The 26,036-nt window shown below is 52.6% G+C and overlaps 7 protein-coding genes across 7 annotated transcripts; 4 read left to right on the top strand and 3 right to left on the bottom strand.

Annotated features, from left to right (window-relative positions):
* Nucleotides 1–43: 43 nt before the first annotated feature.
* Nucleotides 44–3,938, bottom strand: NCU09812 (LIM domain-containing protein). Its single transcript, XM_958979.2, has 2 exons — nucleotides 3,144–3,938; nucleotides 44–3,051 (listed from the first exon to the last, which is right to left on the bottom strand). Exons 1-2 carry the CDS (start codon nucleotides 3,229–3,231, stop codon nucleotides 305–307), a joined length of 2,835 nt encoding a protein of 944 aa, XP_964072.1. The 5' UTR covers nucleotides 3,232–3,938; the 3' UTR covers nucleotides 44–304.
* A 2,317-nt stretch (nucleotides 3,939–6,255) lies between these two features.
* NCU09811 (MFS transporter) lies at nucleotides 6,256–8,634 on the top strand. Its single transcript, XM_958978.2, has 9 exons — nucleotides 6,256–6,497; nucleotides 6,567–6,621; nucleotides 6,693–6,792; nucleotides 6,882–6,966; nucleotides 7,054–7,553; nucleotides 7,644–7,883; nucleotides 7,959–8,001; nucleotides 8,072–8,178; nucleotides 8,255–8,634. Exons 1-9 carry the CDS (start codon nucleotides 6,304–6,306, stop codon nucleotides 8,449–8,451), a joined length of 1,521 nt encoding a protein of 506 aa, XP_964071.2. The 5' UTR covers nucleotides 6,256–6,303; the 3' UTR covers nucleotides 8,452–8,634.
* Nucleotides 8,438–11,661, bottom strand: NCU09810 (succinyl-CoA synthetase subunit alpha). The gene is made up of 7 exons (XM_958977.2): nucleotides 11,116–11,661; nucleotides 10,929–11,042; nucleotides 10,693–10,836; nucleotides 10,534–10,624; nucleotides 10,359–10,433; nucleotides 10,052–10,268; nucleotides 8,438–9,974 (listed from the first exon to the last, which is right to left on the bottom strand). The coding sequence occupies exons 1-7, from the start codon at nucleotides 11,317–11,319 to the stop codon at nucleotides 8,687–8,689; spliced, it is 2,133 nt and encodes a 710-aa protein (XP_964070.2). The 5' UTR covers nucleotides 11,320–11,661; the 3' UTR covers nucleotides 8,438–8,686.
* Nucleotides 11,662–11,855: 194 nt separating this feature from the next.
* On the bottom strand, nucleotides 11,856–12,917 carry NCU09809 (mitochondrial copper ion transporter). The gene is made up of 4 exons (XM_958976.3): nucleotides 12,543–12,917; nucleotides 12,438–12,472; nucleotides 12,259–12,373; nucleotides 11,856–12,193 (listed from the first exon to the last, which is right to left on the bottom strand). The coding sequence occupies exons 1-4, from the start codon at nucleotides 12,590–12,592 to the stop codon at nucleotides 12,076–12,078; spliced, it is 318 nt and encodes a 105-aa protein (XP_964069.3). The 5' UTR covers nucleotides 12,593–12,917; the 3' UTR covers nucleotides 11,856–12,075.
* Nucleotides 12,918–13,379: 462 nt separating this feature from the next.
* NCU09808 (dynamin-1) lies at nucleotides 13,380–17,385 on the top strand. The gene is made up of 4 exons (XM_958975.2): nucleotides 13,380–14,511; nucleotides 14,640–15,026; nucleotides 15,091–16,698; nucleotides 16,809–17,385. The coding sequence occupies exons 1-4, from the start codon at nucleotides 14,413–14,415 to the stop codon at nucleotides 17,118–17,120; spliced, it is 2,406 nt and encodes an 801-aa protein (XP_964068.1). The 5' UTR covers nucleotides 13,380–14,412; the 3' UTR covers nucleotides 17,121–17,385.
* Nucleotides 17,386–18,072: 687 nt separating this feature from the next.
* NCU09807 (hypothetical protein) lies at nucleotides 18,073–23,582 on the top strand. The gene is made up of 3 exons (XM_958974.3): nucleotides 18,073–19,432; nucleotides 19,488–19,716; nucleotides 19,804–23,582. Exons 1-3 carry the CDS (start codon nucleotides 18,650–18,652, stop codon nucleotides 23,148–23,150), a joined length of 4,359 nt encoding a protein of 1,452 aa, XP_964067.2. The 5' UTR covers nucleotides 18,073–18,649; the 3' UTR covers nucleotides 23,151–23,582.
* Nucleotides 23,583–24,373: 791 nt separating this feature from the next.
* NCU09806 (hypothetical protein) lies at nucleotides 24,374–25,954 on the top strand. The gene is made up of 3 exons (XM_958973.3): nucleotides 24,374–24,469; nucleotides 24,524–25,290; nucleotides 25,385–25,954. Exons 2-3 carry the CDS (start codon nucleotides 24,958–24,960, stop codon nucleotides 25,658–25,660), a joined length of 609 nt encoding a protein of 202 aa, XP_964066.1. The 5' UTR covers nucleotides 24,374–24,469; nucleotides 24,524–24,957; the 3' UTR covers nucleotides 25,661–25,954.
* Nucleotides 25,955–26,036: the final 82 nt, after the last annotated feature.

Here is a 26,036-nt window from a genome sequence, read left to right as displayed (position 1 = left end):
AAGGCAACCCCGAATAACCACACCATGACATCCTAGTTTCGTGTGTTGATGTGTTATTATTATAATATTGTTTGTATCTCGATACTCGTACATATGAACCCCTAAACACTATTGAGTAAAAGAAAATGTAGAGCAACTTGAACATCCTGATTCCAATGCTATGCAGAAGAAAAAAAAAAGGAAGAAAAAAAAAAACACCCTTACAATGCTTTGACCTTTGCCCCTATATCCCTATACTCTGTCCTGGACTCTTCTTTGTGTCCGTCATTGGGAAAAGTGGAAGAACCCATCCACTTCCGTATGCCTATGCTTTTAACTCCCTCTCCATGCATCCAGTACAAAGAACAACCATCTCACCCGGCACCGTGCCGGCCCTCCCTTCCCTAGGGAATATCTGTCCATCATCGAACCCGCCGCCGCAGTCGGCACAGCGGAAACACTCATCGTGCCACTCGCCGCCAAGCGCCCGAATGTACTGCCCGATGACGGCCTTCCGGCACTTGCGACATTTGGGCGCCCTGCGCTCGGTGCGCTTTGTCTGGCACGACACGCACCACGCATAACCGTCCTTTTCGATATGCGTCATGCCGCGCTCAAATGGGTCCCCGCACTCGGCGCAGAAGAAGTGGCCAAAGTGCCAGTGGTGGCCCAGCGCCACCACGTGCTCGCCCATAATGGGCGTCGTGCAGTGCTTGCACCGCGGCGCGAACAGTTCGTGCCAGTCCAAGTGGCAGTAGAACCGGAGACGCGCATCACCGTCCTCGGCCATGGTCTGGCCCGGCGTTTCGGGGAGATGTTCGCCTGCGGTCCGCCGGGCGATGCGCTCGAGCCGCGCCGCCCGGTGCTCATCCGGTTCTGGAGATATCTCGAGCGCCTCGAGCGACGTGCCGCATGAGTAGCATGTGAAGCACTGCGGATGGAAGCGCTCCGTCATCCCGGCCAGTGAGACGAAGCGGCCTTCAATGAAGTCGCCGCACTCGTGGCAGCGAGCCGTGGCGCGGCTGCCTGCTGGTTTGGGCGCCGGTGACCAGTGGCTGCGTGGCCGAGCTGGCATATGTCGACCTACGGCTCCCGGGGTGGGGAGCGGGCGTCGGGAGCTGCTGCTATTGGAGGTGCTGGATTTATCGTCTGGCGTCACGATTACTGGAATGCTAGGTCCATCATCGTGAGATCCGCCTGGGAGGACAATCTGAGGGATGTTAGATCGTGATGATGAAGCTGACTCCGAGACAGCGATGGAGGGAACAGATATTGAGGGGATAGAAGATGAAGGCGGCGGTGCATTTATTTGAACACTGGGTGGGGTTGGGACTGGGAGTGGGCGTCTTGTTGGCGACGAAGACGACGGTGGGGTTGAAAAACCATTCGAAACAGGGATAACAGGGACGTTCGGCGTCGAGCCCGGCTGCTGTCGTGGTCGCTGGGGTTGCTGTGGGAGTGCTCGCTGCTGCTGTTGTTGTTGGTGGTGTTGCGATTGCCGCGGCTCTTCTTGGGGTTGCTGCGACTGCTGGCTGCGGAAACGTCCAGGGACGAGCGGCGTCGAGCGGTCGTCACTCTTGCCGAATCTCGACGGTCCTTCTGGCGTGTCATCAGCAGCCTCATCAGGAGCTTTCCATTGTCTGTCAAAGCTTACGATGGGTCGACCGGGATTGTCACTGACGGCAGACGGCGTAGGTAGCTTGACGCTGCGGTCTTTCAGCTTCATGCTTGTGGCTTGCCGTATCTCATCGCTGCGGATTTCCATGCCGTGCTTTCGAGGAACCTCTTCCTGCACCGGTTTCTTTCTTTCCCAAGGCAAAGCGGGGCGTACGTTGGTGGTGTACTGAGGGTTGCGGGATTGGGTGACAGGATTACGGTGAATCTCATACTTTTCGTACCTAGATCCGTCTTTGGGAGGGGACGAGGCAACGCCATCCGCTGCCGGGGACGTTTCAGGGGCAAACTGTACGCGATTCAGGGGGTTCTTGGGTTTCGCTCCCAGTTGCTCAGGAGTTCTGATTTGTGCAAAGTTATCCAGGCTAGAAGAAGATGACCGCGCTTCTGATTCCTCCGAAATCTTGTCACCTGGGAACGGCTTCTGGGGCTCACCAAATATGTCCTTCTTCGAACCACTCCGTAGGTAACCGCTACTACCTGGTAAGGTGCTGTACGACTTGGAGTTACCCGATTCTGGGGAGCCATCTCGCACACGCTCATGGCTCGCCCTAGGTGTCTCCGGCAGCCTGAAAGACAGCGGGCGAGCTGAAGCTGGCGATACTGGGCTTCGACTTGACCCTTGTCCTTCTTCGCCATCCGTCGAACTTCCCGACATTGAGTACGTGCTAGTATCTCTGGCTAGACCAGTGGGGGCCACATCGCTGCCGTATTTGACGCTGGCTGTGCGGGCATGGGCGTAGCTGTCTTTGCGCAAGTGAGGCTTATACCGATATGGGGTGCCTGGCTCGGGCGGTCTCTCTTTCCCGGGGTTTTCGTGTTGCCATACTAACTCAGCTGCCTCGGCCAGCGCGGCTTCGTAGAGACGCCTTTCCTCCTCGGTTTGCTCCGGAGCCTCATCGTTCCCAGAGCCGGGGCCGACATCCGGCCTAATCAGCGGGCCACCACTGGCGTTCTTGCTGTGTCCCTTTAGATCCATCTCCTCCATAGCCTTGCGCAAAGAAACAGCCTCCTCCTTTTCCATCCATCTCTGACCGCGTTCGATATAGGTAGCAGAAGGTACCACCTCTGATGGCTTCAAGAGCCGGGCTGGACGGTCTGGGTAGTAATCTCTACCTCGGGTCACGTTTGAGTACTTGGAGCCAACGCTGGCGGTCACGGAGCTGCGGCCAGGGGACAGCTCGGTTGGGCTGGATGCATTGTTCGCTTCTGAAGTGCCATTTTGGATGGGAGAGGAGGCGGTCTCGGAGAGGCGAGGGGCTTGTGTGAAAGATGACCGGCTGCTAGGCGAGGGACTGGCAGCAGTAGTACAAGAAGTATCGCGTTTCGAAGCGGGCAGTGGACGTGCACCACCAGGCCTGTTAAGTCGACTGGCGCGTAGATCTTTAAGATATGCGGCTGGATGGTGTTTGTGTTAGTGCGAGACAGGCCATCAAACACGTCCACACCCCCACCTAGCACCTAGGAGATAGTCGGGAAGAACGGCGTACCAAATTGCTCGCTGCTCATATAAGAAGGCGACGGCGGAGTGGCCTTTTTGGGCGAAGCACGCTCGCTCGAGTTACTCCGGGCAAACATGGCGGGCGAGAGGTGACCCCCTTCACGAAGGTGTTTTGCAGCCCTATCTCTTCTTATTTATTGGAATGGCGGGATGTTGATCGTCAATGATGGTTAAGAGTGGAGAAATAGAGACGGTGAAGGAAAGGGTTGGTGGTCGACGGCTGTCAGAAGCGGAGTGAGCCTTGGGAAGTCCCTGGCTGGGAAGGTGGAGCGCCGGACAAGTCGGTTAAAAAGGAGTCAAGGACTCTACACAGTAGGCGGAATTGGTCTCTGCTGCTTATAGGTTGTATGTAGAAGTACCGAAATCACGGTTATCAAAGACGACGCCTGCTGTGTCTGTTGTGATGTATGATGCTGTTCCTGTTTGTAGTAGTAGTAGTAGTAGTAGTTGTTGTTGTTGTTCCTGTTTGTAGTTGTTGGTGTTGTTGTTGTCTCTCGTTGATTGTGCCTACCCACCTCGTCCCAGCCCCGTCTCAATGCAAAGAAACAAGTGGAAGGCAAGGAAGGGAACAATGACTTTTCGATTCGTAGACCTCAAGCCTGTTTCGTGACGAGACGATGTTGACAACGAAGGAGACACCCAAAGAATTGACTGCCTGGGCGATGCTGGAAATAAGAACAACAAAAGAAATAATCTAGGTCAATCTAATGTGATGTGTCCAGACATCTAGTGTAGGAGGTGGACGACCGTGAATAGGTAGTGTACAGGTAAGGAGCTGACGGAGTTGGTCACAGTTAAACGGTATCCGTTCCAAGCGATTCGCTGCCGTGCAATTGGATATCCAGGATGGCTTGATCGTCAAAACAAGATGGAAAGACGAAGGGGGCACTCCCTAGCGACGGGCCCGGACCGCGTAGCTGGATACATGGAAAGTGCCTGCCTCTATTTCAGCTGTTGCCCGGTTGGGAGCGAAGGACATTTGAGGCTCCAAGCTCGAGCACCGGGCTAACTAACACTGCACGCTCGACACCGACGCTGGCGTGGTTTCTGGCCGCCTCCATGGAGGTAATATTACTACTGTATTGTGTACCCTTCAAGAGCTGAGGCTGGCACGTACAGTGCTCATGCTGTATGCAGTACGTACCCCGCTACAATACCCCGGGGCCGTGCCCAAAGAGGTACCTCGAGAAAAGTGAGTGTGCTTGGGCGCGGCGTGAATCTCGTGTGAATCCGTAGCTTCCAATGAGCTGAAATGTCAGAAGGACTTGGCATTCCGCCTTCACGCACAGCTTCACGATTTCACAGGTTTACGGGATACCTAATTTGCGTACGTTTGCGGGAAGATCGCAAAACTTCACTTGTTAAGTAACGACTGGTTTTTCATTCATGTGAAGACCCAGCGGTGTTCCAATAGACTATACAGTTATCAAACACACGAGGAACGCGATGATACGCCGAATCGTAATCTCTTGTAGTGTATGTACACATGCATTAGTGTGTAAGACGGTAAACGACGATCTTGATGGTCAATGCAAAAAGTTTCTAAGCTCGCTGCGATGGCTCCCGAGATACCAAGTACAAGCCATCCATCCCTCTCGATTCATTTTCGTTTCATCGCATGCCCTTCTCCCCCGCATGAGCTCGAGGTACACACTTCTCAGTTACAAGACGCAAATGTCATATTCTGTCTCACTTCCATAGTCCTCCTCTACATCTGTCAGCACCACATCCCACTCGCAACTCCAGTGCCCCCTCGACGCGATGCACTATCATACCCAATCCCGCCCTCAAACTGTCCATCCGATGCAAGTTCTGGTAGGAGCACAAGCAGCATTCTGCTGTATACTCTTTATTCCAACGAGTGCCGCATCCTGCAAGCCTCGCCTTCTGGAAGGAGAAAATGACCATCCTCTTGTCCCCCCCCCCCCCCTCCCCGCGTGCCGCCCTGCGAATGTTGGGTGTCAAACCCTATGAGGGGGTGGGTAGTGAGCCGGAACAACCCTCCTGGCTCCTTGACCGTGAAGAGAAGGGCAATGGAAGGATGGCATACACACTACGCAGTATACGTATTGCATGCCTGTCATGTTGTGCGTTCTCTTTCACTTGGCTTTCCATTTGGGGAGGGGGGGGGGGGGGGGGGGGGGGTGCTGCTTGCAGCAGGATCGTTAGTTTGGCCATGGCGGACAAGGGGGCTAGGGCTCAAGCTAGGGGGGCAGTGGACGAACTCATTCATCCTGGCTCACCTTCAGGGTCATGGTCAACATCTTCGACCTGTCTTGTGACAACAAGGCACTTTCACCCATTTCCGAGATCCGCACGAGATCCGAAAAGTTGGAGAGAGAGGTTTCGGAATGTCCTTGCCGGTTCGGCTAACTTTCGGTGTTTGAAAATCTCGAACGGTCGGGACAGGCATCATAATCGAAAAAGGGTGTGTTTTCCGGACCATTGGGCACTGGTAATGGAGTATATCATGTCGCTAGCACCTGCTCAATGAGTTTCTCCGTCGGCGGTGGCCACCGATTTCGCTCTTTTCGAGGCTCCCCCGAACTGAAAGCAGGGGATTCGGCTGCTTTAGTATGCAGAATACCTATCTTCCACTTACTTAAAAGCTTTCTCTCCCGGAAACCGATTCCCCGAGCGAGCGCGAGCAGGATGGACAGTAGACCTAACCACCAGTTCCATCGTTCTCTCATTTTCACCGTACCGTTGACATCTGGTAGTATGCTTGTTGGGTCGCTGTCTCTTAGATAGGTCCTTGGCGGTTGTTGTCCTCCTGCGTGGACGCCAGACTTTGTCTTGTCGCTGTTGTTGTTGTTGTTGTTGTTGTTGTTGTTGTTGTTGTTGTTAGACTAACAGATAAGAAATAACATATTAAAACTTTTTTTTCGTCTACCAGGGGTATCATGCCCATTCTCTTGATGCCGTGATATCAAGCCTTTTGTTTCTGCCCTCTTGTATTATTAAATTCTCTTCCATTCTAGGCTCCACCTCCCTGCTAGTCTGCCTTCTTCTTTTCTTCGTTCTTTTTTTTCTTTTTTTTCTTTTTTTTTTTTGTGTTTTTTTTTAATTCTTTTCTAGATTTCGTCGATAATCTGATGTCTCTCCTCTGCCGACTACACACACTTGCGAGCACAGTCAAGGAGGCCGGAATGACTTTGAGCCCTGACCCTTCAACGGCTCCGGCGCCGTCCCGTCAAAATGCTTCCTTCCCGCCATCCAATCAAGCTCCCATGGCCAATGCCAGGGCCGCAGCTGAACCCGAGTCCAAGTCTCTATTCGATGAAAGCCCGGAAGATAGTGATGCTGTCAAAGAGGATGAGTTCAAAGAAGGAGGATATGGCTGGTTCGTCTCGTCTCGCTATACCCATAACATTTTCATACCCTTCTTATTACTGATGTTCATTGTATATAGGGTGGTTGTCTTCGGCGTATGGCTTGTGAATATGCATACGTGGGGGCTCATCTCGGTAGGCCTTTCTCCCTGCGCTTTCCCACCACAAGTGAAGGAAAATTGCTGACTCAGTCATACACCATATAGTCCTATGCCATCTTCTTAGCCTACTACTTGCGATCCGGCTCAATCATAGGGGCTTCCCCTCTTTTCTTCGCCTTTATTGGAGGTCTTTCTACGTCGATGGGTGCGCTACTCTATGTCACCAAAATCCTTCCTTCAAGCAAGGTGATGTGTCTAGTCTCCGCTAACACTCGCTTATGTTCTCTTCTGTAGCTCTTCTCGTGTCGCCCCTTGCCACTTACAGTATCAAGACTCTGGGGACTAGGATCACGCTCTTCATAGGTGCTGTCTTCGAAGCGTAAGTCAACCTTAACTAACTCGTGTTTCCCTTTGTTCCACAACGTACCCTAGTAGTTGAGCTTTGCACTAATCGTGTCTTGTACAGCGGCTCATTCATCGGCGCCTCCTTTTCTACCCATGCGTGGCAGCTTCTTCTGAGCCAGGGCGTCTGCTTTGGCCTTGGTATGGGTTTCTGCTTCACAGCTACCGTCGGTATTGTCCCGCAATGGTTCACCAAGCGGCGATCTTTCGCCAATGCCCTGGCAACAGGCGGTTCCGGATTCGGTGGTCTCACCTACGCTCTGGGAGCGAACGCCATGATCGCAAATCTCGGGTTGGAATGGGCATTCCGCATCCTGGCCATCACCTGCTTCACCGTGAACGGCTGCGTCAGTCTGATCATCAAAGATCGTAACAAGGCCGTCGGGGCCAAGCATATAGCTTTCCACAAGGATCTCTTCTTCCAGCCAGAGTATTGGCTCTTCGTCGGCTGGGGATTCTTTGGTATCATTGGCTACATCATCGTCGTCTTCTCCATTGCAGACTTTGCCCTACAGGCTGGCTTCACTAGCAATCAAGCATCGTTGGCATCGGCCATGTTCAATTGTAAGCGTCGCCCATTCTCCTCGCGCTGAAAGTATGGCAAGCAGCGTCTTGGTCTTGTTCATCCACGCTAACCATTTCCTCTCAATTCAGTATCCCAAGCGCTTGGCAGACCTGCAATTGGCCTCCTCAGCGATAGGCTAGGAAAGATGAACGTCGCTGGAATAGGGACTCTTATTGCCAGTGTAGTCGCCTTCTTTTTGTGGATCTTCGCCGGCAAATACTTCGCCGGGCTCATCATCTACGCGCTCTTTGGCGCGGTAGCCGGCATCATTTGGCCATGCGTGGGGCCTGTAGGAGCGGAGGTTGTTGGTATACAGCTATTGCCCGCAGGTAAGTGACCCCATTCATCCTTGCCCGTACGAGCAATACCCATCTCCTTTGAAAGACTAACGTTGTGGACTACAGCTCTTTCTCTGTACTGGATTGGCCTTGTTTTTCCTGCGACTTTGTATGTATTACCCTTGATCGTTGTGTTGTCCAAAAGAGGTTTGTCGGCTAACGGACCTTGTACACTGCAGTGCCGAGGTGATCGGACTGAGTCTCAAGCGGGAGATGATTGGAGCAGGCGTATATTTGAATGTGCAGGTGTTCACTGGTTTCATGTTCTTTGCATCCTTCTTGTCCAGTAAGTATACGTATCAACTCTTCCGTCTACCTCACCGAATACCCATGGATTTACTAATCATGCCTTCCCAATGCAGTGTGGCTCCTAAGAAGCTGGAAACTCCGTCAAATGGAATATCTCGGCTTGTACGAAAAGGGGCAGGAGGCGGCCATTCATAATGTCGCTGTCATCCACCCCAGCGAAGAAAGCAAGCATGAGGTGAGTTCTACCAGGAGACAACAAAACATTGTTGTCTCATACATAACGAACATGTTTGTCATGAAGCGTCTATAACTTCATATGCGGTTCGTCCGACAAAGAATCGTGTATAGATGCCCCCCTTTAATACAACAACCTTCCATGTCATTACGATCATGATAATGAAATATATAGCCCACCATGTCGCAACTTGAATTTAGGTTGGAAAAGAAAAAGGGTTTTTTTTTTTTGGTTTTTTTTTTTTTTTCGCCTCATTATGCTTGACAACATCGGGCAACGTTTTGAACAATCACCCGCAAAAACTGTCAATCTACTTGCGAGACAACTCGATCGCCTTGGCCGCCGCCACCTCAAAATCATCGAACGCATAAAGCGGCAGCTGACTATCCGCAATGATCTTCTGTCCCTCCGTCTCGTTCGTACCCCTGATTCTCACCACAACCGGAACCGTAAGCGACAGCTCCTTAAAGGCCACAATGATGCCGTGGGCAATCACATCACCCCGTGTCAGTCCTCCAAAGATATTCACAAATATTACACGCACGCGCGGGTCCTGCAATATGATCATAAAGCTTTCTTTCACCGTCTGGCTCGTAGCTTTGCCACCTGTGTCCAAGAAGTTGGCCGCCTTCCCGCCCGCGTCCGCAAGAGCGTCGACCGTGTTCATGGCCAGCCCGGCCCCGTTCACCAGCGTCCCGATGGTCGCGTCCTCCCCGGGCAGCTTGATGTACACGATGCCGCTCCGTTCCGCCTTGGCCTCGGCCGGCTCATCGGTAGCGCAGACATACATAGCCTTGATCTTGTCCGGAGGCGTGCCGTTGCGGAAGGTGGCTTGATCGAAGGCAAAGCGGGCGTGAACGACTTTTATTCCTCTGAGTCGCTCGACGATGTGCGTCGTCAGGAGGAGTCCCTCCTTTTCATAGAACAGAGTGGCCAAGGTCTCGATGAGCCGCCGGAGTGAGTCGACCGCGCTGTCTCCCTTGTTGCTCAGCTGGAGGTAGCTCGCGAGCCGTTCGATGGCCAATTCGTCGGGTCCCCGGCGGTAGTCGAACGGAAAGCTCTTGACCGGCGCGGAGGTGCGCTGGGCCCCTTCCATCCAGTCTTCGATAGAAGGGGCGACCAGGATGGCAGGAGATCGTGCTGAGCGATCGATGCCGACGGCTAGAAGGCGGCGGGTGCCATGGCCGGAATAGAGGCCGCAGTTGATTCCGCCGCGGGCGCGGAGCTCATCAAAGCATTGGTTTACATCGAGATATATACTCCGTCGTTGTTGATACTGCTGCTTGTTATGGACAGATAGACTGGCCGCGGGAGAACGCCGTCCGGGCCCTCTCATAAAGTGAAGCTGACGCCTTTGCATGCCAGTCGCGAAAGGTTGGAATCTGCTTGTCGTGCCGGACCCAGTTGTGCCTTCTCGCAACTTTGTCTTTAGAGTATCGCCTATTTTGGCTGGGTGATTAACCAGAATCACACCAGCTTCCTCGAGTGCTGCGATCTTTGCCTTTGCAGTAGGTTCTCCAAGGAACGTAAAGGCACCGGCATGCCCCAATATGCGGCCCGGTGCCTCATTTACGCCGGCTATAAGACCAATAATCGGCCTGTCAAGTACCATATTAGCCATTTCACAACAGACCCAGTACATGGCGGCGAAGATTTAGTAGGCTGTATGACATACTTGGGAGATTTACTACGAGAGTAGTATTCTTTGATCCAAGCTGCAGCCTCGAGCTCTCCCATACCGCCGATCTCACCAATCAAAGCGATGGCTTCAGTGTCTGGATCTTTCTCAAGGACACTCAACGCTTCTACCATGTCCGTTCCAGGTACCATGTCGCCGCCCACGCCTATGCACAGACTCTGTCCAAGCCCGGCCCTGGTGGTTGATGCAACAGCTGCAAAGTAAGCAGTGATTAGTATGAGATGAGCACCCATATTGGGGGATGACTTCAGAGACACCTTGGGAAGGGGAGAGTACTGCCTACTTTCGTAACTCAAAGTGCCTGATTTGGCTACAATACCCACCCGCCCTGGCGAAAAGCACGGCAATGGTTGGAACCCTATCAAGGAAGATATTGAAATGTTAGTCTTTACCTTTACCAGGGACACAAATTCCACCCACGATATGCTGTATGTGGGCGGTCGAGACAACTTGCTTACCTACTCGACACTTCCCTACAGCTGAAATGATGCCGGGAGAGTTAGGACCGACAAGTCTAGACTTGGACTGAGTCTTGAGCATGGAGTGGATCTAGACATACAAGTGTCAGTATATGAGGGCCGAGCGTAATTGGGCCTCCTCTTGTGCGAGGAGCTTACTCTGAGCATGTCGTGAACTGGAATATGCTCGGCGACAGCGACTATAAGTGGTACTTCGGCTTCGATGGCCTCTTCGATAGCCCCGGGGGCCTGATGGGCGGCAACATAGATGCCTGTTGCGTCCGGCTTGAGATACTCCATGGCCTATAAGCCCAATGTCAGCTCTTTCGGGGTTCTAGAATTGGATGAAAGGCTTGACCAGGACGTAGAGAGCTAGCTGTCGGTTCATTTCTAACCTGGCGTACGGAAGGTAGCACGGGAAGGCCGAGATGCTCTCCGGTGCGGCCCGGGATCACACCACCGACTATCTTGGTCCCCCATGCTAAAGAGTCCTTAGCATTTGCTGTGGCCTGAAAGTCCCGCTCCACGTTAGCTTGGGTGTACATAGGAGATATTCATGAAGGAATGACAGGGTGATCGAACCTGTTTTCCTGTAAAGCCCTGAAAAATCACGCGCGTGCTGCTGTTGATCCGAAGAAACGGCAGAGTGTCTGCATATGAGCCATGTAGTGGTTGGCAGGTGGTGAAGAAACGTCGGCTGCTTGTAGGCATTTGTAGCCTACAAGCCCATTGGCTTCGAAGGCTGTGTACGGGCGAGTAATGCCTAGCATGTTGATACATAGCCATGTTGATTTGGTTGATCACCTCTGGCGGCCGTGATGCAGGGGATTCTGGGAATATATGTGCAAGTTGCAGAAACCCACCAGGCACAATGGGTTAGTACTGTAGTACTTTCGACTCAGTAGGCGACTACCTCTAGGTATGTTGGACGGTTGCCGTGATGTAAGGGTGTGGTCTGATAAAGATGTCACAAGTGGGATGATAGAGTAGCCAAGGTTCGCACTTGATGACATTAAGTAGTAGGTAGGCATCATGATTGAACTCCAAAGAACGGCAAGACCGTTTCGAAGATTTTGCTATCCAAACGCCATGTTAGGAAGATGGAGAAGTAGGAAAGACCATCTTTACTTGCACGCGCAGTGCCTCTAAATCATGTGAATCCAGCTTTCCAGGGGACATCTATGGAGTTTCAACCTGCACCTTGTCTTGCTATTCCTCTCTTTCAGTAGGGTGAATGAATACGGCCAACTCGGTAGCGGATTTGTGAAACGGTAAACTCCCGTCGGCGCCGTAACGGTGATGGTCCCCGCGCCTAGGGATGGGATCGACAAGAAGGTATGCCTCCGCACAAAGGGTTGGCGCTAGCTGGTGGCAGGGGTAACAGGTGTTTGTGGCGCAACTTGCAAGCTTTTGACAAGACAGACGATTCGCGAAATGGAAGGAGACGTCGGCAAAGGCCAAAAATGTTTTTTTTTTTTTTTTTTTTTTTTTCCTTTTCCCCCATACATGTCATCAAGCAACGCTGGTTACAACTCAAGCCTCTCACCACCGTAACTCTCCCTTCACGCCCTTTTCAGCCTCAGCGGCCGGCTTGGGCGTACTTGATGGTTCGTCTTCCTTGAAGCCTAGGTTTTTGAAATCATCTTTGGCCATCAAGTTGCTGAATATCGCATGGTTAGCGCGGGACCAGACAGAGACATTCAGGGAGTTGTAGCTGCCACCCACCGTTCCATGCGGCATGCGAGATAGGCCTTTGCCAGCGATCGACACTCATCTTCGTTGACTCCCTTGACCCTCTTGATGCAGGCAAGGTAGGTTGTCATGACGTGTTTGCATTCTCCTGGAGGGCAAAGTATGCGTGAGAGCTGAGACCAGTGTATACATGCATTGGTGCTGAGCCTTACCGTCATGATCCAGGGGAAAGCTGCCTCTCTGGGGCCTTGAGGTGTTGTTGGTCAGTTGGACAAGCCTTCAGGGTAGAACATTGCATTCTGGGCTCGTGGACTTACGGCGTGGGTTTTGTTGTTGGCAAGGCACCGGGACTTCCAAAGGTACTCATATTGCAAAGCCGGTGACGGTGATGAACTGCCGCAAAGTTGGTAGAGGTAGTCAAACGAAACCAGGGCAGGGCAGGGTATTTTGGTTTTTGTTTAGCTTAGGTAGAGGTACCTCTAGCTTTTACCAAGTTTTGGGTTCCCCCCTCTGTGGTTTTCCTCCTCTTGCAGGGCGTTCGCAGCTGGGGATTCGAGGTGTGCAACTGCCCGCTGGAGTCTTGAATGCGGATGAAGTGCTCCTGGAAATCGGCATTCCAGCACGGTCTCAGCTACCTGGACCCTAACGTAGCAGGCTCATGAAATGCCTGCCCACGGGGTAAGCTTTGTTAGTGCAGTTGAGCAAGCGCTGAATGGGAAGGCCAAGGGCATTATGAGGTCCCCGGGTTCGGTTTTACCGGAAGGTGGCAGCACGGGAGGTTACAGATTACTAGGTACTGCGTAGGTAGGTACCTAGGGTGGATAGTGGATCGTGGACAGAGATACGCTCGGGACCATGGAGCTACGGTACGAACGAAGTCGGCTTGATGTCCATGGGGAACTACCGGTATAAACCTCAAGGACTTTCTGCATGCATCCCGGAAACAGACTCCGATGTTCAGATCGGCAGGCCAGCGACATGTGCTGAGTGGACGACCTCCGAAGGTCCCGTCTCTCCCTCCGCCCTCCGTCCACCGTTGTCTGAGCCCGCGGTCCGCAGCCCGGCCGGGAGCCAAGAACTTCGGATCAACGGACAAGCCAGATGACGCACCGTGTAATGCCTGCTCATCCCCGCCATCCCGCCTTCCGCCGTCCCCGCTGTCGAATTTCAACCTCTATACCTATAGTGTAGTGGTGTAGTGGACAATGTACATAAGAGGTGCTTGTCTGTGGAGCCGTGGCAGTTGAGCTTCAAATTCTGAACTCTTCTTTGAGCCGCCGAGAGCCAGTCACAGACCCCGGTGTGTTGTCGGGTACACAGGTCAACGTGCCGGTTGCATGAAGGCCTGGAAACCTGTTCATCAGGCCGGGTCGGGTTCGATTTGCCCGGGTGCAGGCGCGACGACAACGCATCAAGGGAACTGCCCCCTTTGAGCGAGGTTTTAAACTTTTGACGACCAAGTGAAAGTGGGGACGTGGAATTTGACCCGAGGGGACCATGGACCGACCCCTCCCTCTCCCTCACTGTGTCGAGTGAATGGGTGTTTGCAACGCTTTGGATTCTGGAAGCGCGCCCCCCCTCCCCGGGTTATAGATTTTTGGCATCCACATCGACGTCCGCATCCACATCCACACTCACCATCGAGGCGCCGCGACAACTACTGAGGGCATCCCTCATCGCTTCAGGTTTCGAGCTGTCTGTGTGCTGCCTTGAACTCGTTGTACGTATTGGCTGCACTTGGATAGATCATTGATCGCCTCGTGCCTTGTCCCGCCAGTCAGCCAGCAACAGGCAACACAAGTTTCGGTTGTAAACTCTTTTCCTGTCCTGAAGCCGATCCGATTGATCCAAACCACCTGCCCGACTCGGTTTCTGTCGCCAGCCTCTTCTCCTGCCACCCGCCCGCACAGCCGCCAACCACCACCTAGCACTCGTCTTGTATTTACCCATTTTGTGAATCGACGAGACCATCGACCCTCAGATAAACCCGGGAGCCCACTTGCCCCCATACACCCACCCGGTCCCGTGCGACCGCCCGAATCGTGACCTCGTCCTGCCCGACCTCGGGCCCGTTTTCACACTTCCGTCTTGCGCTCAACTCCCGCTTCCGCCCACCTTACCGCTTGCGTTTGCGCTTTCTAAACGCGACTGATTTTCTCGGCTTTTTCCCCCCGCTCAACCGTCATCATGGCTGCCCTCGGTGACGATCTGCTGGGCGTTGTCAACAAGTTGCAAGACTTGGTCTTCAACACCATCGGCAACGATTCCCTGGATCTGCCCCAAATCGTACGCAATACCCGCCCACCACCTTCACCTGTCCGCTCCATGCCCGCAACCGCTCCTTGCCCCATCGTCCTTCTTTCCCCTTCCTTTTCCGCCACCAGACTGCTGACGACCCCTGCTCTCCATCACAGGTTGTCGTTGGATCCCAGTCCGCTGGAAAGTCGTCCGTCCTCGAGAACATTGTCGGTCGCGACTTTCTTCCCCGCGGCAGTGGAATCGTTACTCGGAGACCCCTCATTCTTCAGCTAATAAACGTCCCCGCCGACGACGACGCCGAAGATGCAACCCATCCCAGCTACAGGAACCCCAATGCTGCTGGCCGCAACGAGTGGGCAGAGTTTCACCACATTCCCAATCGGAGGTTCACCGATTTTGGCGACGTCAAGCGCGAAATCGAGAATGAGACCGCGCGAGTTGCGGGTACCAACAAGGGAATTAACCGCCAGCCCATCAACCTAAAGATTTTCTCTCCCCACGTTTTGAACCTAACGCTCGTTGATTTGCCTGGTCTCACAAAGGTACGCCGCTTTGAAGCTCTGGTGAACATGCCGTCATAACTTGGTCTAACGTATATCCGTGCAGGTTCCCATTGGAGACCAGCCTACAGACATAGAGAAGCAGACGCGCAACCTCATCTCCGAGTACATTGCAAAGCCCAACAGTATTGTCTTGGCTGTCTCGCCTGCTAACGTCGACATTGTGAACTCGGAGGCCTTGAAGCTTGCCAGGCATGTCGATCCCATGGGTAGGAGGACCATTGGTGTTCTCACAAAAGTCGATCTCATGGATCACGGAACAAATGCCCTGGACATACTGTCTGGTCGGGTCTACCCGCTCAAGCTTGGTTGGATTGGCGTGGTAAACAGATCGCAGCAGGATATTCAGGGCAACAAGCCCATGGAAGAGGCCTTGAAGTCCGAGTCCGAGTTCTTCAGGCATCATCCCGCGTATCGAAACATCTCCACCCGTTGCGGAACTCAGTTCCTCGCCAGGACCCTCAACACCACCTTGATGGCTCACATTCGCGAACGCTTGCCAGACATCAAGGCTCGTCTTAATACCTTGATGGGTCAAACCCAGCAGGAACTGGCAAGCTACGGGGACATGCACTTCAGTGGCAAGGAGCACCGAGGTTCTCTTATTCTGCAGCTCATGACCAGGTTTGCGTCATCTTTCATCGCGTCCATTGACGGTACCTCAACGGAAATCTCGACAAAAGAGCTCTGCGGCGGTGCTCGCATCTACTACATTTTCAACTCGGTCTTTGGAAGCTCTCTGGAATCGATCGACCCCACTTCCAATTTAACCGCGCTCGATATCCGGACCGCGATTCGCAACTCGACTGGTCCCCGGCCTAGTTTGTTTGTGCCTGAGATGGCCTTCGATCTCCTTGTCAAGCCCCAGATCAAGCTTCTTGAGCCACCCAGTCAGCGCTGCGTAGAGTTGGTATATGAGGAGCTCATCAAGATCTGCCACACTTGTGGCTCGACTGAGCTATCGAGGTTTCCCAGGCTGCAAGCCAAGCTCATCGAAGTTGTTTCTGACTTGCTTAGGGAACGGTTGGGTCCCGCGTCCAACTATGTCGAGTCGCTAATTTCCATCCAGAGGGCTTACATCAACACTAACCACCCCAACTTCCTCGGTGCGGCTGCAGCAATGAGCCACGTTGTGAGCAATAAGCAGGAGAGAGAGAGGAAACGTCTGATTCAAGAGGAGCGCGAAAGACGTGAACGGAGACGGCTGAAGGAGCTTGGCACGAATGCCACCGAGACCCCTATTGAAGGGGAAGAAGAAAGTACTACCCTGGAGAAGACGGACAACGTCCACGTGCGCAAAACCGCTGGAAAGGGTGCCCGCAGCATGTCTCCGGCTGTCCGGGAGAACGGCCCCGGCAGCATTGCAAGCGCTTTGAACGGAGCCAGATCGAATTCTCCTTCTCGCTTCAACGGAGGGCAAGGCGTGGGTAATGCCAAGGAGTCCTTTCTGAACTATTTTTTTGGCAAAGACGGAGCCATTGTTCCCGGTCCTTCAAACAGCGGCAACATTGGACGCCATGTCAACCAGGCCATGGAGCCTACATTTAGCCAAAGCATGAGACGCCCAGACGACAGACAGGTGCGAGCGCCTGCTCAGTCGATGAAAGTGGATGATGACATGGACTATGTCGGCAATGCGAAGGGCACTGAGCTTGTGAGTTGGCCATATTCGCTTTAAGTCTCTTGCAAATGTTTTTTTTTTTTTTTTTTTTTTTTTTTTTTTTCTCTTTTTGCGCGGCCTATGCTAACAACTTTCTGATGCAGAGCAATGACGGCGAGCCGGCCATGACAGATCGCGAGGCGATGGAAGCCGAGCTGATCCGGGCTTTGATTAGCTCCTACTTCAACATTGTGCGCGAAAGCATCGCAGATCAGGTGCCCAAGGCGATCATGCATTTACTAGTCAACCACTGCAAGGATGTTGTTCAAAACCGCCTTGTTAGCGAACTCTACAAGGAGACGCTGTTTGAGGAGCTGCTTTATGAGGATGATGCAGTGAAAAAGGAGCGGGAGAAGTGCGAAAAGTTGCTCCAGACATATCGGGAGGCGGCTAAGATCATTGGTGAGGTTGTATAAGGCTGGGCTCTACCTTTCCTCAGGCTACACCTACAGATCTTGCGAGGCCGACTCTGGTAGCAGCAGTACGACTGATGTATGTATTATGAACCGATCAGACTTAGAAAGGGGTTATGGCAGTTTCTCAATGGAGGCACTTGTGGCTTGTGTGTTTTTTTGTTTCACGACTTTTGATAAGAGTAGCCACCTGCTGGCTAGCTGCAGGAATAGAAAATACGTGTCTCTGGAAGAAATGTGCACTACTTAGATAATGGTGCTCACCGCTTAAATGTCAATTTCTCGTCTGGAAAAAAGAGTGATACTATGCCATAATTTAAAGCTTGACCGAGTTGTCACTCGGACAGATATTATTCGCGTGTACACTGTACATATAAGCGTCAGGTACAAGTACTTAGCTAAGGTAAGTATTTAGACTAGTGCCAGTATAGTACACTCGTTACTAACACGCGCCACACAAGCTAACGAAACATCCCAAACTCGCCAAAGCACAGAAGTCAGGCAGGCTGCAAGCGCGAGGAGCCTCGGGGCACGGACCATCGCCGCAACTTTTTGCTGGGAGGAAGGTAGAGGTATCACTGCATTACAAGTCGAATATGGAAGACGGGATTCGGTAACGGTTGCAAAGTTCGTTCCTCTGTGCAGACGAATAGGCAGGAGCGAGGCCCTACCCCGGATTCCTTGACCACGATTTTTCCACACTCCAGGTCATTTTCTGGTCGTCAAGACATCTCTCTTCTCCCACAAGGTGTACGTAAATAGGCCGCGGCCACGAGCACCACCACAACGAACACGGTCATCAGTTTCAACAGTCGCGGCTGCGCTTGGCTGTCTGGTGCGGCTGTCTGGTGCGGCTGTCTGGTGCGGCTGTCTGGTGCGGCTGTCTGGTGCGATTGCCGCCCACGCGCCCTCTGCCATTCACCATTCATTCATCTTCTACCTTTCACGTCAGCAGCTCACCCTTCACGTTCAGCTAATCCTATGCACTATACCAACCTTCAACCACGCTCACCACCACCTTAGCAGTCATATCGCACAACAAAGTTGACGCAGACGGCAAGGAAGCTACTATACCTTTACCGATCTCGGCCGACTTCGCCCATATACCAACAAGACTTCCAAGGTGTATGTGGGTAGTCGAAGATATCACAGAACCCGCGGACCTTCATCTGATTTAGCGCTGAACTGGACTTGGCTCATTTCTGTGCTGTGGATTGGCAGCCTCCGACCGGGAAAGGGAGCTCTCTGCTCGGCTGGGTTTTCACCACTTTCTTCGGCCTTTCAAGGAAAGAAGTTTTCTTTGGTGTGCAAGGTCCAGGTCTAGCCGATCGTTGTCAACCTTACAGAGCTGTCGAGGTTGTCCTCCTTGCCATTGACAAGTGTTACCCCTAGAACGGCTACCTTACCTCCGTCCTTCTCCTCTTTCTTCTTGATATCACCTCTACATACTTTCATTTCCACTGTCCCTGCCGCCATCATCATTTTCCATCCATCCCACTGCGTCAGCCAAGGTTCTCTTCTGCGTTGTCACGATGACTGGGGATGGAGAAGACGTTCATCCGGGTCCGGTGCCGAAACGAAGTGGCTCAGTTCCAACGTTAAGGGATGATCAAGATCGCAATAGCTCCATGGAGGTGTTCGACTCATCATCAGCGGCGAGCACTGTGCTTGCCGTACCGACCCAGACAGAGCCGGACGTCGGCATGCCAGAAGCTCCCAAAATGTCGTTGCTAGGGAAGCGCCAGAGTCGCGAGCATGCTGTCGATTCCGAGCACTCTTCCGAGTCTGGTGCAAACGTCAAAAAGGTGAAGCTGGCGCAGGACCGGGCCAGACAAGCTGTCGCATCAAACAAGCTGCCGAAGGATAAGTCTCGGTTGTCTGCTGAGGTTTGGCATCATATCTTCAGTTTCTGCCCCCCACGATCACTGGGCAATTTGCTACGCGTTAACAAATTGTTCAACCATTATCTTGATCCTTCTTCGTCACTGGTCAACAGAGAAGTTCCTCTTCCAACCGCCAAGGGAGTATTGGGTTTCCTCAAGCCAAATGTCATCTGGCAGCTATCCAGGCGGCTTTTTTGGCCACAGATGCCTGCCCCTCTTCGGTCAATGGCCGAGATCGATATGTGGCGGCTCGCTTGCTCACTAAAGTGCCAAAAATGCAACAAGCAACCGGCACAAAGCCATGCTGCTTTGTCTGAAACATGCTCTACAGCAGCTGCTCCTTGTCTAGGCCCGGGCCTGAATGGTGTTGCTGTCATCTGGCCGTTCGCTAGTCGCCTCTGCGGCCGCTGCTTGGTAATGACCTCGACCAAGGTATGTCTGCGTCAAAAGCTGGAGAGAGAATCTCACAGCTGGCTAATACGTCCAGGAAATCGACTTCATGGTCACTCAATCTACCCCCTCCGCAGTTCTTCAAGGAATTGCGTTCGCCTACGTAACGCCAGACCTCCGCATTCAGCCATCCAATACGTCTAACACAGATAAACTAAAATTGTTTTCCGCCACCGACGTCGCCGAAGTGAACAAGGAGTTCCATGACGTCCAAGCCCTCGGTCCTGGAGCCATGGACGAATGGATGAAGGGCCTCAATAACCGTGGTAAGAATATGCAGAATCAGGCATTAAGGTGGGAGAAATGGTATATGTCAGGTGGCGTTACAAGGATGCGTACCGAACTTTATCCAGGCTATGTTAACACCAAAGTCTCGTCGATCCCGAATTCAAACTCCGCAACGCCTGCCGCATCGCCAACCTCTTATCCAATTGCTCTACCCGCAACCCGAGCACAAGTGCCCTCATCGCAGGCTTTGTCTCAACCACGACAAGAAAGGACCGCCGAGGAGGTTGCTAAACTCAAGGCCATCAGAAAGGCTGAAATTGAGCGACGGGCTCTACTCTTGGATCCTCCCCTTACACCCGATGTCCTTCGGCATCTTCCTGCGTTCGAAGCGGCCATGCAGATTGTCCTCCCGTTCCAGGACAAGGATTGGGATTTTCTTAAGCCTAGACTCCTTACCCAACGAGGTGAGGCAGAACACCGACACCCTGGACTGCTTGTGGTCAAAGAAGAGGCTCAGCAGAATCGCACCGAGCGTCGTCAACTCGAGGCGACACTGGCAACAACGAAGGAGGCGCGGGAACTCATAGATAAGCAATGGGAGGAGACGCAAGCGCCATTGCGTGTGAGAATAGCCGGTCTTGCTGACGAGGCAATTCGTGAGACTTGGGGAAAGGGCAAGAAAGTGACAAGGGATAACTGCGCCAAGTTTGCCGTTGATGTTCTTTGCTACATACGAAAACGTTTCTATGCTGAGGTCGCCGAGAAGGCCGCTGCTGCTCACTCCGTCGGCCGAGAAGTCCCGGTCGATCCTCCAGAGGGCCCCTTCACCCAAAAGCTTACCTTGGAGAACATGAAGTGGATTTTTGATACCAAGATCAAGCCTCATACGGAGTCATACCGCAAAGAGCTTTTCTATTGCAATGGGTGTGACTCAAATGCGAAAACATTTGGCTTTGAGGGAGTAATCCAACACTACGCAGCCAAACACACGACTGCTCTCAGCTTAGGCACCATCGTTGTTCATTGGAGGGCAGAGTGGCCGCAATACCCTCCTTTTCGTTATGAGCATCGACTCTCCAAACAACCACCTCACAACCACGGCTTCCGACCATCTTTTGTTGGTAGCTTGGGAGTGCCTGTGTTGCCACAGGGACACGACTACCCGTCCACGAATGGACACGCCGGGCTTCCTTCCTTTCAAACCTATCCAGCACCTGGATATCATACTGCGCTATATCCAGAACAGTATCAGGCAATCCTTCCGCCAGTTTACCCTCAAGGCCACTATAATCCCGCTCCACAGCAGCCCCTTTACGGACAGCCGCCGCTCCCACCACCACCACAGCAGCAGCAGCAGCAGCAGCAGCAGCAGCAGCAGCAGCCTTATGTAGCTCAGCCGCCCTTGTATCCGCCTTACCAACATCCGGCTACAACGTACCCCCCCCTCGCTACCAGCGAGCCGCCACAAGGATATGGGCCACCGCCACCTGCGGTACAAGCCTACAACTACAACTCTTTTCAGGCAAATGCTCACAGTTCGTACCCTGAAATACAACCTCCTGGATACCCCGACGGCTACCAGATCAGGCTCGAGATAGTTGCTCGGTCATCGCGCGAAACCTGGAACAGTCTTGGGGTTATCAGAGACCTGCCAGGCAGCATTAGGGTCTTCGTCACGATCCATCATCTCGTCAAACGGTTTCATGCAATGTTTGGCGAGGTTCCTCCATTTTCCATGTTCATCGATGGTCTTTCCAACAATAAGGACATGCGGCCTGTGCGGAACGTGAACGGACTGGTCTGCAAAGCCTGCCATCTCAAACTTGGAAATGCTCCGCACGTGGTGGAAGAACGAAAAGCGTTTTCCATGCCGCAGCTGGTTAATCACTTCCAATCCAAACATATCGAGCCTATGCAGGCTCAGGGAATTTACCCACTGCTTGACTGGATCATGGATATGGTTTTGCTCCCTAATCTCGAAGCACTTTCAAAATTGAGAACCTGTGGCGAGCCCCAGAGGGGTATGCTTGCAGATGCTCTGCCATATCTCTTCCAACCCCATTTGACGTCTGCTCAACAATACCCTTCACCGTACCCGGTGCTGTCTAAGGGTAGGCACTTCGAGTTCTCGGGACTGGAGCTGAACGGTCTCGCCGGTCGTGAACAACCATACAATGGGTCCCCCGCCCCAAGGCAATATTTATCGGCCGGTCATCCATCTGGTAGAGACTCCGGCAACATGGTCCTACCTACCCTCACCAACTATGTTTCAGAGCAACAACCAAGCTTGAATCTATCCGTCCCGGATATCTCTGACTTTGGAAGAGACGTGCAAGAGGAAAGCACAATGGCTGAAGCACGAAACCTTCTTGATGACATCAGTGACATGGATAATCAGGACAGGCATGTGAATCTTCACCCAGCCATGGAGAGTGCCCGCTTGTCCTTTGAGGAAGCCAAAAAGGTTGAGGCCGGAACTGAGGAGCAGAACAAGGGATGGAATACAAGCAGGACTGAGTCCGGCAAGTCATATTCCTCGTACCATAACTCTGGCGCTGGCGAACATGCCAATCGGCCGCGTGAAGCTTCATTAGTTTTTCATCCAGCAACCCACACGCCTCCACGACCCTCGATGGCGGTTAGTCGGGCAATGCAACCCCTGTCGATTACTGGACACGAAGAAATGTCAAGTTTACAGCACCAAGGACACCCTTCGGCGGTTGACCATCGACATAGAAATTTGAATGATCGCTCTTACACCATCGAGCACGGAATGGCCGCAGTCTCGGGCGCCGCACCCCCGTCGAGAATCTATGATCGCTACGACGAGGATTCCAGACGTTCGAGGTCCCCGGTGTACGGTACCAGTTACCAGTCGGTCCCGGCGGGAAGAGATCGAAGTCTGTTGATGCAGCAGGTAGCACCAGCCTATCTCTCTGGGGCTAGGGTACCTCCTCTGAACGACGAGGTGGAGTACAGCCGCTATCGTTTACAAACAGTTGTGTCGGGATATGTCCCAAGGCGAGCTGACACTGAGGTATATGGCCGACCTCCTCCCCGGCCGGAGTATCATGATCAAGACCAAATCCCTAGACCGGAGTACTACCGCAATTTGGTAGACGCCCGGTCTCAGTCACGGCCACTGGCACCAGCACTGCCTGCCGACACATATGAGATCGTGCAAGTTAGGGACGAGCGAGGAGAGTATCTCATCCGGCGCCCCGTACGACGGGACTCGGCAGCCCAATCTTTCCAAGATGCGGGACGTAGGGCCCATCGGGACGCGAATCCTGACGGTGCGGCTTCATATGCTGACAGCGAGCAGCCTGTCTGTACCGCGGATTCGCGCGAGGCTCCATCCGCAGCATGTACTAGACATGGTACTTTGGTGAGAGAGGACACAGAGCGAGTAGCCCGTGGAAGGGATCCTTACTATGACGAATATGACCCTCGATTCCCGGGTGCCTCGTGAGCCTGGTTTGGCGCAAAATGTGTGCGTTTTGGCTTCGTTTGCCCTGAGCTTATAATACGAGGGGTAAAAGGGGGTTATCTTCGGTCCATCTTACGAGCATTTTTTAAATGGGTTTCTCAAATTATCTTGTTTTAAAAGATTGCGTTGCGCGGCTATGTCGGTCTGGAGGAATTTGACTGGGAAAGGGAAGATATCAAGATCGACAAGCAACGAAAGATAGAATGGGCGTTGTCAGTGTGACACGTATCCAGAAGCGGTCTAATAGAGAAGCTCCAACGGAGTGATATTCAGGTACCAGAAAAATGCAAGGTACCAATTACCGAGACGATCATTCCTACGGTACCCGTCCGTGTAGAGGCGTGTTTGTCGCTCTAAACGATTGGGCATCATGCAGACCAGAGTCACACATAGTCGATTCGGTTTCATTGTTCCATATTCCTATACGTTCAAGAACTGAACGGGACAATAAGCTGCATCGTACCGCGAATTTGTTTCATCAGGTTTGGTGATTCCTTTTTAGTAGGACAAGTGGCCTTCAACGGTCGAAGTGTTTAAGCAGTACCTCATCGCAGTCGGTTCGTAGCCAATGCCAGATCTTCTTCCAAGGTGGTATCCACATTCGCCTGAGCCATTCTGCGGTCACCCTCTGTGTTCCCTCTCAAACACAAGCAAAGACAAAAAAAAAGTGTGACGGTTTGCAATGGCTCATGGGCCCTTTTAGTCGGACTGGTCAAAGCTGGGTTCGTTTGTTGGCTCGGGGATCATCCTTTCGATTCTATCCTTTCGTCCCAACCAGTACGGCGTCTTCTGATGCTACCGTGACAAAGTGCGATGTTTCTGGGGTCCGCGGTTTCCAAGCCTCCCAGGAAGAGGTGAGACACGATGCTGATTGGCAGGCATGTCATCACGACCCATGCAGGGGCAAACCGCCCCTAACGTCTTTGGCCTTTGCCATAGGTGCATGGTTGGCAACAATGGGTGCACATTGTAGGACATTGTAGTGTACGCCGCTGTGGGATTGTGGACGTAAACGGAAAATCAGCCGTCAGACTCAACAAGTCAGGCGTCATGTGTCGTGGTACGCCACATTACCTACTCTTCTGGGCGGACGTGTTGGTGATGCGAGATCCAGTTGTGTGCGCATTGACGACAACGGCCGGGAATCAAAGAGGAAACAAGCGCCAGCTGTTCGGGTGCCAAGTCTGAAGTTCGAGTGATAGAGAGCCTTCGTGGGCCTACCAAAATCCATTGTATGAAGGGTTTGTCCGTCATGGCGGCTTGGACAGGTTGAAGTCTACATAGTAGACGTAGCGCTGTAGGTACGTACTGGTCTCGATTCATGGATGAGGCTATACAATTAACTAGTACACTAGTAGTGTAAGTGATCCCAGCCCCCACTGGCACCAGTCCCCATCTTACAAGGCCTTCACATTCGTCCAAACTTCTGCGACAACTTGATAGGCCCATGGCCCCGAATCCTTCGTCTACTCCCTGTTTGCTCCTTTTCGACTGATCCTTCACTCAATTGGGCGTCAACACATTGAAGAAAGGCCGCCATATTTGGTTGTGTCTTTTTTTAATCCATTTTTTATGCTTATAACACGTCGACCGCCACTTTTGCCGGACAAAGGCCCTCGTCCTTCGCAACTTCCTCCCCCTCCCCTTCAGCATTCCTTCTCGATACCCCCGTGCAGTTCTCACTCACTGCTTTCAACTCATCAAAATCACCTCTTACGAACGGTTCGGTCAGAGCGCCCACTATTACAAACAACCATCAACAACTTCTCGCCTATCTATATCACGTAAAATGCATACCCAGCTCGTTTACTTTGCCCTGTTTGCTGGGCTTGCCGGTGCTGCCGGCTTGGAAAGCAAGTCCATCTATGCTGTGGAGGCTATCAAATCCATCATGCCTGGGGCCTTGACCGATTGCTCGCAGTTCGAATTCTCTAAGGAGTGCAGGACACCGGAGGAGGCTGCTCCCCATCTGATCAACTCCCTCAAGGGCCGCACCACAGGCGAGATTGCTATGATCCTGTCGCTCATCGGCGTCGAGAGCGGTGATTTGAAGTTCAGGATCAACCATTTCCCAAGCCCAGGCCACCCCGACCAAGGCACTGCGAATATGATGTCGCCCATGGTTAGTTTTGCTCTACCGAAACTTTGACTACGTTTGATCAAGCTTACTTTGTATACGTGTATCTGGGACTGACCTTAACAAAACAACTGTCTAGTATGTCAGCGAGTATGCAAAAGACCTCAACTTGCCCATCGAAGGCAAGTCAGGGCCGGAGATTTTGCAGCTTGTCATAGCGGACGACTTTCGCAATTTTGACTCTGCCCGTTGGTTCGTCGACAAGCATTGCTCGGACGAGGTGAAGGCTAAAATGAAGATGGGCACCGACGAGGGGTACAGCGATTATATCACAAAGTGCGTTGGCACCACCATGGCGGATGATCGGCAACGGTATTGGGACCGGGCCAAGAAGGCATTTGACCTCAGTGGTTAGGTCGAGGCTAGAGACAGCGATATGGGGCTCATAAATGAGCATGAACGGTAGTCTGGGGCAAGCGGTGTCTTATTCTGTTCCTTATATGTTACATCTGGTGTTCGGGAAGCAGCAAAGCTGCCTTCGCTTCCCCGGGCAATGAAAGGCTGGTTCTGGCTTCGGGTTGTGGCCTGTGTAGATGCTAGATAATGCGTTGTACCGTAACTGAAAGATGGAACGAATTCTTTGCTGAAGAATCAAGGTGTAAAAATGTGAATAAAGGTATGACTAGAATCGAACGACGTTAAAGGCGTAAGAAACTTATGAATGTACAGATGAATGTGCAATTGGAAGTGTAGATGAAAGTGCAGATGGCAGGAAGAGCTATGAGTTTACC

The sequence above is a fragment of the Neurospora crassa genome, linkage group I (genome assembly GCF_000182925.2).
Source record: "Neurospora crassa OR74A linkage group I, whole genome shotgun sequence".
In the NCBI taxonomy this organism is placed as follows: Eukaryota; Fungi; Ascomycota; class Sordariomycetes; order Sordariales; family Sordariaceae; genus Neurospora; species Neurospora crassa.
The sequence above is the reverse complement of the archived record's forward strand: the minus strand, read 5'-3'. Positions and strand labels throughout refer to the sequence as shown.